An 11,716-nucleotide genomic window follows, 5' to 3' on the forward strand; every position below is an offset into this window, starting at 1 on the left:
ACTTGTGAAGTCATCCTAATCGGGTACTATAACGGGGTCAGGGGCCTAGTTCCTGGGTGTGGTGGATATTAGATCACCGAAACGGCGCATATCTGGGGTCAGGAGAAATTTGTAACACCTATTGAGTAGACAGTACTGACTCCACAGCATAGCCGCTATAATAAAAATAATAATTGATAATAGTTACAAGGATACATCATTAACATATATCGCTTTCACCGAAGTACCAGGCCTAGTGACTGACTATAAATGTGAGCCGAGTACTGAAAGGGATTTCATAGGTTGAGGTTGAGGTGGGGGGGGGGGGGGGGGGGGAATTGGGGAAAGTGTCACATATGCGCGTCCTATCCCTAACGAAATAGGTCCAGTCAAGTCTAGTCTCTGATGTAAGAATTTCCTTTACCTCTTTTCGATCTCCAGAGGTAAAAATTATTTTCTCGACAATCATATGTTCCATTTTAAGGGGAGTCAACCTCCCCCATCCCTGCCCCCCTGAGAAAAGATTAATCATTTATGAAGGCTATAATGATCTCATACCCACGACCAATGAAAAGAGACTCACCAGTGTGAAAGCTTATAAGTAAAAAGGAATTAAGGTTCCGAGGATGCGATTGCAGCGTTTGTTTTGTAATTTCAAGGCGGGAATGTGTATTCCTGAGATCCTTGCTAGCATGCCCGATTATTCAAAGCGGCGATTTTCGTGACATGTATAATGTACTTATTGTAGTTAGCTTATTCGTTCTCATTATAAAACTATACTTGATGTGCCTAAACAATTATTAAAGCCGCATTGTCACCAGTTTACTTCCGGAGGTCCGACGGAAGTCTCAACCGTTAAAAGACAAAAGAATCTATTAGAATCCGAGATATTTAACAGGCCATCCGCTCTAAATTATCGATCACATCCTCGAAGAAACTTTCAATAGACACACTGCTTTCAATATTTTGAAATTTTTTCGCGTTTTCCGTTAAAAATAATCGGAGATTGCTACGTAATCGACCGGAAGTAAACTGGTGACAATGCGGCTTTAAACACATTAGGATATAGAAAGGATTTCTAGCTTACCCGTGGCAAAGTCAAGGCGTTAGTAAGAGCAGGAGCGCGTTCCCTATCCCTCTATCGATAATATAATACTTTTAATTTACATCCCTCCTACATTACTATCACTCCCCTTTCGGCGTCTCGCTTTTAAACTCCACGTTTATGGGCACTTCTAAGAATGTCTTGGTACCTCTGAACAGAGGAGCCCCTTCCATGGAGTGCTCTGTCATGTCGAGCTCTTCTCTGCTTGCTTTTTTCTCCAGTTGGCAGCCACCCAAAGAGAATCCCTCGAGTCTAGGGACCACCAGTCCTGGTGACCATCGTCTGGGCTCTTCCTCCGCGGACCTTTCCCTTGCAAGCACATCGGCTGTGCTCTCCTCCGCAACCGGTCTGACTTCCTCTTTTGCCTGTTTCTGACTAAGACCCTTCCCTGCGGCCCCCTCCATCTTGACACCCTCAGCTTTAACTTCGTCCAATTTATGCCCTCTCCATATTGGCTCTTCTACTGTAGATCCTGATCCTGTTGGCTCATTTAAAAAACGCGCTCTCCCCGTGGCTACCTCAATTCTAATCCCTCCAATATTCTGCTCTCCTGTCGTAAGCTTCCCTGACGGACCCACTGTGCGTATCTCTTGCCCCTCCCCTGAGCTCACCACCGAAACCCTTTTTTGTAGAAAGCCGCACAGCTTGACTCGTAGAGATTTAAGCTGGTATATGTAGTTTATCGAGTTAACTACTACGTTTAACAACACTATGTACCCCAGTATATGCCTTATAATGTACTTAGTTTCGTAGTTGAACGGCAGGTCGAAGAAAAGGTTACACACGTGGAAGAGGAAGAACCCGATGTGTGGGGCGATGAAGGCGAATATCACCATGATGAGGAGCTTGGTCGTGCGCTTCTTTTGCTGGCTTAAGGCTTCCGAGAAGCCGGGCGCAGTTTGTACGAGCTTGCGGAACTCAAACAGGGTGCGTAGTGTGCATTATAGAGTGACAGCATCTAAAGGGGCATTTGAGATCAGCTCTATACTAAACAAAAAGTTGGTGCTTTACCAATTACCATCATATAATCCAAAACCATGACAACAACAGAAGCGGTTAGCCACAGAAAAAAAAACATATCGAATTTTACCCCCTGTCCAGATCCGTGTCTAGAGAAACAAGAAAGACGCAGGGTGGTGTCCAGAATAGTAAACCACTGACCACGGATCAAATCACAGTTAAAATTGGCATCCTTAGCTCTGGTAATAGGTCACTTGAAACATCTAGAAACTTTTTCTATCCATAGATATAGAGATTGAGTAGGGTGCATTCACTCTTACACTGCTCTGTTTCACTGAGGTGTAAAAAATACAATTCAATTTGTTTTTTTTATTTCCCAAACAGCAGCCTAATAGACCGGCATCCCAGCTATAAGTTTGCGCGAGCATAACCATAGAAACCTACCTCAACTATCAGAATGCAGCCCGCACTTTTTAAGCTTACATCAAACCAAGCGCTCGCTGCATGCCGGTAGTTGAGGTCGGTTCCCATGGTGAGTGCGCGCGCATGCTTATAGCTGGAATGGCCTATTGACTAATGTTGATAATTACGCTTCACATGTCTTACCAGGAATGACGTTTGCCATCAGGAAAAACACAAAGAACAACACCCTACTCGTGGGGTCTGGGGCGGGTCCACACTCCAGTGCATAGGTAGAACCATCTCCAAGGAAACGCTTATGGTTCCCATAAGACACCGCGCCGATGATGGACACAACGGAGCAGATACACCAACCTCCACACCGCACCGTGGTCACGGAGCTCTTGGGCGAGAGAGTGTGAAAAGGCCACACTACGGCGATATACCTGCAGGTAATAATACGCTAGCATGTTAAAATCATTCATTTTTTGTCCCTTTTTTAGCTTACTTCCATTAAGCGGACAATAACCTTTGTTAAGGGGGCCATTAATCTAGTACAGAAATTTCTTAAATTCTTACTAAAGTACTAAATTTGGCTACTTCCATTATAAGGCCAACCTCTATTAAGCGTCCAACTCAAGTGAATAGAAATATCGGTTTCTTACTAAAGAACTACACTTGGCTACCTCTATAAAGTTGCCACCTTTCATCGTCTGCCTCGGGTAGAGGTAACACTTCATTCTAAGACTGTATCGCCACGTGTATAGTATCGTTGGATATAAGAGGCCTTCTCGAGAAAGATAGAGAACATCATTATCGGCATCATAGTCGTCGTTTTCTTTGTCGTTTTTGTCCATTTTCCCGATCTTAGCAACAATAGTTAAGCACTTAGTGCTGCCTTTTAATTATTAGATTAATTGTCAGGCGCACACGTATGGCGCGTTTTCAGGGTCAAAATTAATGTTGCGTGTCACGCATGAAATTACTTACGAATTAAAACTTTTATATTATTTGATATTCGAATGAAAACTTTTCGCATTATTTGAATAACCTATTGAAACTTTTCGAATTATTTGATAATCGAACTAAAACTTTATGCATTATTTGACTATTGGTTTAAACTTTTCGCATTATTTGAATATGAGAATTGAACCAAACCTTAATGCACTATTTGGCTATTGGTACTTTCCGCATTATTTGAATAGCGACCACAATTTTGCGGGTATTACTTGACTTCCAGAATAACATGTCTCCCATTCCCTGCTAATAGTGTCTTCTTACAAATTTGTCTAATGCTGTGAACGCAAATTACTTTCTAAGTACGATTCGTCTAGGCGTTCCTCGTAATACTCTCCTTCGCGAAGCCTGGTGCCAATGATATTAAAATCGCGTCATTATGGAGGACCTATCTCAACTTTTTTTCTTGCCAGGTAGGCCCGACATAATCGTCTTTCTGGATTTGTTTTTATAGTAATTTTTGTTATAGTTCAATGCTTTATTTATACACTGTATTCAACGTTTTCCTGCTTTTTGTCAAGGGATTATAAGAATAAAAAGAGGAGCTATTTTGTCGGAGTTCTCCTATTTTACTTATAACTACAATTTTAGAACATGACATATTATTTTCTTGGGTTCCATTTTCTGGGTCACTCTCATGTCCTAAAAATTTCGGTTAAATAAATGAAGGCTCTGAGGTCGATATTGGCAGAATAACAAAAATCCCAGGGGTTCCTTATTCTTGATACCTATGCATGCGCACCCCTCACAGCCAATCCTTGGTACGCGCCTGTTTATTATTAACAGTATTTACCTTTCAATGCTTATGCAAGTGAGTAGGTAGATGGTTAAGACTGGAAAGAGGATGGCAGTGAAACGCAGTAGCTGGCAGCTCCATCTCTCCGAGTATAACTCGACATAGAAATACGGGATGTTTATCGCTGTAGGACGTAAAGAATCATCATCATCAACATTATCATCAACATCACCATTACCACCATCACCATCACCATCACCATCACCATCACCATCACCATCACCATCACCATCACCATCACCATCACCATCACCATCATCACCACCACCACCACCACCACCATCATCATCATCATCATCATCATCACCATTACCACCATCACCATCATCATCATCATCACCATTACCACCATCACCATCACTATCACCATCACCACCACCATTACCACCATCACCATCACCATCACCACCACCATTACCACCATCACCATCACCATCACCACCACCATTACCACCATCACCATCACCATCATCATCACCATCACCATCACCATCACCACAACCATCATCATCATCACCACCATCATCATCATCATCATCAACATCACCATTACCACCATCACCACCACCATCACCATCACCACCACCATCATTACCATCACCATCATCTTCATCATTATCATCACCAGCACCACAACTATCACCATCACCAGCACCACAACAACAAATATCACCACCAACCCATTCATTATTCGACATCATTAACCGACGTCAGCATCACCATGATAATCATCATCATTACTATCATACTAATGATCATTATCATTATTTTCCGTCGTCACCTGCCGTAATCATCGTGCCATCATCATCATCATCATCATCATCATCATCATAATCGTGTCATCATCTTCATCAACATCATAATTAGCGTGTCATCATCTTCATCATCAGCATCATTTAACGTCGTCGCCTTGAACTCACCGGTACAGAGAGCCCCTGCAAGGTCGGACCAGGCCAAGTTATTGACGAAGTAGTACACCAAGGCATGTCTTCCTTCTCTTAGGTCAGCCACAGCATTCACCTTGGCCTCTGACTTGGTGAAGTGAATGACAAGGGCGTTTTCAATGACACCAACCACGCATATTGTACCCAACCACATGGCAAACGCGTGGTGATACAACTTGGGAGCTTGGAAAACGTACAAAGGGCCATTTATGTTTGATGCGAACCAGTTCGTTGAGTTCAACTGGTTTGACAGGTTAGTGGCAGTAGCGTTTTCAAGTAGGTTTACCATTTCTAATAAAAAAACAAAATTCTATATTTACTTCTATATGGGTATGCTTTTCAGAAGATGACAAGCTCGTCCCCAGGGTCTTCTGCAACCTCGTCCCCAGGGGTGATTTTCAATATGGCGTCTAGCTAGACGCTAAAAGGTTGAGAAGGTTATTTACAAAGATGGCGGCGCGGGTGCCACGGGTGTAAAGCCAGTCCCGGCCATCCCGTAGAAATGGAGAGTATTCTCAACGATATCGTTAGTGTGTCGCACTTTTTTATTAACTCGTTCACATAATCTACAGGTAATTGATTACCAATGCAAATAGAATAGAGTTCTAATGGCGATTGCGTCTTTTGTTCTCGCCCACACCTTTAGTCTCATACACCTTTCATCGAACTCATTTTATGCACAACTTCCGCAGTTCTTATTCATATTTTAATTTTTATATCTTAAAAAAAGATTTGCACAAGCTTACAGGATGCAAATGTGTATTTGATATTTTCGCTCTATAGTTTCTCTCATACACAACGTTCTGTGTTTTTACTTGTTCTCTTGACCAATCTTTCTGAGCCGTTATACCAATAACAGCATGTTAAAGATATAGTTATTGTCTTTGAGACTTTGTTGATTTTGAACCCCATAGCTAGGCCAACAAGTCGTATTTTCAAACATGATTTGACTACAAAGACCAAAAGCTATAGCAGGTGGTCAAAAACGGCGATGTAACCGGTTTACTGCCGGTCGATTACGTAACAATCTCCGATTACTTTAAACAGAAAATGCAAAAAAAAAATAAAAATAAAAATTATAAAAGCAGTGTGTCTATTCAAGCTCCCTGGTCTATTGGAAGTATCTATATATATATATAAAAGTAGTGTGTCTATTCAAACTCCCTGGTCTATTGGAAGTATCTATATATATATAAAAGTAGTGTGTCTATTCAAACTCCCTGGCCTATTGGAAGTATCTTTGGCCTGCTGTAAGATAGCTTCTTGTCAGTTGAGCTTTCCGTGGAAGTAAACTGGAGGTCGCTCGCGCGTTAAATCAACAGATCACAAACAGAGGGCGTTATCAATTTTAAACTTCGCACAGAACAGTCAATGTTTATGCGATTGCTCTAGATTTCTTACCAAAGACGACCCAATATATGGAGAGTGCACACATTTAAAAATTGTATTTGTATTAACACACAATAATGAGTAGCACATAAAAAACAAACAACATGTTTTGCACTTATTTGAGACTGGCGCAAAATTGAGCGTTAGCTTTTTGACGACACTACCAGAATCAGTTCAATATGTAATTATACAGCCTCTGTGAAAGTTAGAAAAAAATCTGTGGAAGGGAAAAAAAGTTAGATATATATTTAGAATTTCGACCCGAAAAATTGACGGCGAAGTTCAGTCCGTTCGAAAAGCGTTTATGTTAGCCTTAATTACCCGAGTTTTTGCAAATACAACCGCCAATTGTGTACAATAACTCATACCAAATTTGGTTTGGCTATGTTCAATAAAAAGAAAGTTGTTACATTTTGAATAACACTACCTTTTAGAACATTTTTCCGCAAAACTGATAAAAACACATTTTCCCAAATATTTTAACAATCAACCGTGGAATTTTAGAGATATTTGTCAATGATAAAATTCGGTCCTTTAGATAACTTTTTATGATCGACTCGACTAAATAGAAGCGCTTTGTTGGGGCAGGGGATTTTTTTTAAAGTGAGGGACAATCTCGGGTTGTGTTTTCGTGGTGGCGGGGGCTGTTAATTTCAGACCACACAGCGGTATGCAAATCGAGAGCGTGTTGGAAATGCACACATCAGTCAGGGGGGAGCAAAGACGAGGGTCAAGCCTGAACTGTTTACAACACAAAACCATAAGAGCGCGTGCGTATACTTGATTAAACACCTAGCTAAAGAAGCATTTCTTTTTTGATGGCGCACAGTGGAGCATGCGCAATGCGAGTGACCTACATCGATTCTTCCACCTCACCTATATTATCACTAGGCTTTGTAATTGAATTTTTCAAGCGAAAACATTTGGTATTTTCTTCTCAAATCGAAATCGCGAGTAAACGGGGGGGGGGGGTAAAAGAAAAAAAAACAAAGAAACAAGCTATGAAAATGGCTTCAGAAAATTTGGCGCGATATACAGTAAGCACCTGTCCAAAACCTTTATCAAAAAAAGCAGAAATGCAGTTTTAGCGATAATTCAAGGACAAAAAAGCAGTGCTAGCGTCAACTTATATTAGCTTCTTGAGACAAATGGGGAAATAACAAAGAAACCGACCAAATTAATCAACAGGACGTGCCCTTTTTTTTGATAGTACTAAATTATTTCATATCAAACATATTCCCCACGGATAGTGTCCTTCGTATACATTGCCTTATATGGGCATTGATGCCCATATTTAGAAAAGCTAAAGTTTTCCCGCTCCCTGATCTCCAGAAAACATGGTGAAAAATGCTGATTCCTTTCAATTTGAGACTCGAGGAAAAAATGTGTCAAAAAAACTTTATCGCTTGTTTAAATCTTTATCACACAAGTATTGAAAAGCCCTTAGACCCAGGCCTCCAAGAGATTGGCCGAGCGAGATTTAAGGTCACCCAAATATTGATATGTTTAAATATATATGACAAAAAGCGTCAAAAGAACGCAGTTGATTTATTTATATATGTATATGTGTCTTAAAAGAAAAAGAGCAAATGTAGTTGGGTTATGTATCATATGTATTTTAAAAACAAAGAACAACTACTGGCAAGCTGTAGAAAAACTAGGTGAGCTGCGTAGGCGCTGTGTTGTTAATTCAGCTTTATAAAATAACGTAGGGTTTCGCGGCTATATTATGAACTCTTCTCTTAAAACAAATGGGGCCCGATAACACTTCGAGCGTAAGACATTTGTCAATACTGTATCTATTTCTCGAATTGTGCTCGAAAGACGCGAAAACTAAATGATATTTCTATTAATCCTTCGATTATTCATATTGGGGGCCCCCAATTTGATAAAGGCCATAACAATCTCAGGTTTAATCGAAGCGACGTTAAGTTTTCGCGGTGTACACTGTAAAAGATTCTCGACCACATACCCTGGTTCGCTCAGTCTCTGAGAAGGGTGAATGTTTCGTGCAGACGGACAACGTCGCCCAGTCAATATGCTTTTCATTACACTTCTGCTCATCATCTTTGCTGTTTATTATCCGCCACGACAAAAGGAGTGTTTTCATTGGTCTTTTTTGACGTAATAACGCCATCCTATTTTTTTTTTTAAGTTTAGGCTTCCTTCAACAAATAATATTTAACAATTATTCGATATGCGTATCAGGATTAGCTAACATCAACCGAGCACATAAAAAAATTATAATAAAAATCTCACGGCGCACCAAAAAATGGCCCCTTGAGAGAGTAGTCAAAGTACAAAGAACGACGTTGATTCAACAGAACCGATTTTATAATTATTTTAGTACAGCACTGTAGCTCCAACGCGTTTCTCCGGCCGTCCAGAATAGCGGGAAAGTGTTCGGGACTGCTCCCATACCTTGACGACGACCATAAACCAGCTGGTAATACCATGATGTCGTTCAGAAGCCTCACTTTACTCCGATACTATTTCCTAGATAACCTAGAAGTGACCTCCGGTGCTATGTGCGGGAACACCAGGCCATTAAATATCTTCGTGTCATTTAAAGATTTTCGTAAGGATGCCCGCTGGAGCACTTCAGAAGGAGCGCCCTAGAGGAGCCGCGATGAGGCGGGAGGCCATCACTAAAGAGGAGGCCTCCAGCAGCAGAAGCTTCTGGCCGAAACAGCAGTCTGCTTAACAACACACGGCGGGAGTCCCCAAGACGGTGCTTCAACTACGGCCAGCCAGGGCACTTCGTCAAGGGGTGTACAGAACACCCCAGACCCAGACAAAGGCATGCCAAGAAGGAATCGTCGGTAAACAACTCAACTTTGCGATTGTCAGCCTGACCGTAGGGGAATGAGGAATCTATGATGGGGCGTAGCCAGGGGGTGGCCTAGGGGGCCCGCCCCCCCCCCCCCCCCTTTTAGCAGCCAAAAATACAGTAATTGTATGAGACATTATCTAAAATACAGGAGAAAATGCCTTAAAAGTCCCTTTTGGGCCCCTTCCTTTTAAAAATCCTGGCTACGCCGCTGTATGACCTTGTGTTACCGGACGCAGGATGACGACTCGTCGGGAAAACCCACAGACAAGGCAAGAAGCAGTCCTCGTCACCAGTCTCCTGGGCGCTGGCTCCATGGGGTCCTTTGTCTCACAGCGGTTCTACAGGGAGCACCTGGAGCAGGAGCCTGGGACCCAGGGAAGGACATATCAAACATATTCCCCACGGATAGTGTCCTTCGTATGCATTGCCTTATATGGACATTGATGCCCATATTTAGAAGAGCTAAAGTTTTCCCGCTCCCTGATCTCCAGAAAACATGGTGAAAAATGCTGATTCCTTTCAATTTGAGACTCGAGGCAAAAATGTGTCAAAAAAACTTTATCGCTTGGTCAAATCTTTATCACACAAGTATTGAAAAGCCCTTAGACCCAGGCCTCCAAGAGATTGGCCGAGCGAGATTTAAGGTCACCCAAATATTGATATGGGCTGTTCGGTGGATCTTCGAGGAGCAAACGCCTGAATGTCCCCTACATAGGTTTTGTCGTGGTCGAACAGGCCCAAACCCCCTCCCCCCCACCCACGCACACACACACACACACACACAACGACCGAAGGTCCACTTTTGGTTCTCAATAGACGTGCTATTTGTAGACAAAACTAAAAATGGTAAGCTAGATCACTCTGGTATGTAGTCAAATCTGACAATAAACGTCCCCGTGGAGATACTGCAAGGGCACAAAGAAAAGCCCTCTTTGTTCTTTCGGGGGTAGTCAGATTTTTATCAGAGAACTCCCCTCCCCCCGGAAAAATAAGGTACACTTTCGTATTCCGCATCCCCCCCCCCCCCCCCCATAAAAATCCTGGGTGCGGGCCTGTCTAAGTGGAGTTCATTGGAGCGACAGTGAAGGACTGCGGCGTCCTGGTGCAGAAGATTCTTTATTGTTTTTATTAAAATGAATTAACCGCCCCAGGTGTCCCAGCAAATGCAAATTTGATATTCCACCAAATATACATGATCTACATAATCTTGTTCCGTGCTTGTAGGCTTGACGGATAACATATAATATTGCTTCAAACACTGTTTGGTCATTTTCCCTTCACAAGCAATTTAGTTAAAGGGTGGATTATCGAAGGAATTATCGACCGATTTTAAATGGCGGGTTTTAGTATGGGATCGAAAGAGGCTATGGTCCCATGCTAACGATTGTAGATAAACATAAAAATAGCGGTTAAACAGGGCTTCATCACACTGTTTACGATTGTAAAACTTCATGCCCCTGTCTTTTTTTTTCTTTTTTTTTCCTCTTGGCGATGAGCAGTTTACCTGATATTGGGGTACTAGCTGAGTCATTCACCCGAGCCTCGCCCAAGTCCCAAAATATTGATGGAGCTTTTCTTTTGGGTGTTTTTCTTTTTCTTTATAAATAAATGCTAAATGGCGAGCCTAAGCGATAGAATTGTGAAAATTGGCCGTTAGTATTTGGTGGTTCATTTCTGTAAAGCTCAAGCAATTAATCCATCTGCTCTTCCCTTTTCTATTATAGCTTAGCAGTATCCTATTTGACGAAGAAATTCTCAACTTTTGAGAAAAATCAACCAAAATTTAAGCCGAGGCCGTCATATTCCTTCCCGCCATTCTTTTTAGACAAATACACAGTCTCGCTTTCATACCTAATTTAGGCATCAGTCTGCGCTCGGTCAAGCAAAGCGAAATATGCTATTGAGAACTAGAATTCGACAAGCGCGAGTTTGCTTTCTTGTTTTCTTTGTTTTTCGTAAAGTTTTAACCAGTCAACCCTAACTCAATAGCAAGATTCGATATGTCATGTGAAAACTGGGGCGAGTGCATGGTAAGTAAAGAGAGGACTAGGACGAGTGCATGGAGACGAGGCTCTCTGGTCAACAGTAAAATCTTGATGGCTAAAGTGCCTTAGTTGGAAACCGTTTTGAGCACGAGAGGCGTGACTTCTCGTGGGCCTTTTAAAAACGCAAAATCGCTAATTCAGTATTAATAGCTGAGCCATTCACCCGAGAGCCTCGACTTCATGCGCTTGCCCTAGTCCACTCTTTACTTGTAGAATCTGGGCTTCCCACGTCAAAAATATTGCTGGAGC

At 42.0% G+C, this 11,716-nt stretch overlaps 1 protein-coding gene across 1 annotated transcript; it reads right to left on the reverse strand.

Moving 5' to 3' along the window:
• Window positions 1-2,630: 2,630 nt before the first annotated feature.
• Window positions 2,631-5,493, reverse strand: LOC125567921 (type-1 angiotensin II receptor A-like). The gene is made up of 3 exons (XM_048728954.1): window positions 5,177-5,493; window positions 4,254-4,380; window positions 2,631-2,889 (listed from the first exon to the last, which is right to left on the reverse strand). The coding sequence occupies exons 1-3, from the start codon at window positions 5,487-5,489 to the stop codon at window positions 2,631-2,633; spliced, it is 699 nt and encodes a 232-aa protein (XP_048584911.1). The 5' UTR covers window positions 5,490-5,493.
• Window positions 5,494-11,716: the final 6,223 nt, after the last annotated feature.

The sequence above is a fragment of the Nematostella vectensis genome, chromosome 6, assembly GCF_932526225.1.
Source record: "Nematostella vectensis chromosome 6, jaNemVect1.1, whole genome shotgun sequence".
In the NCBI taxonomy this organism is placed as follows: Eukaryota; Metazoa; Cnidaria; class Anthozoa; order Actiniaria; family Edwardsiidae; genus Nematostella; species Nematostella vectensis.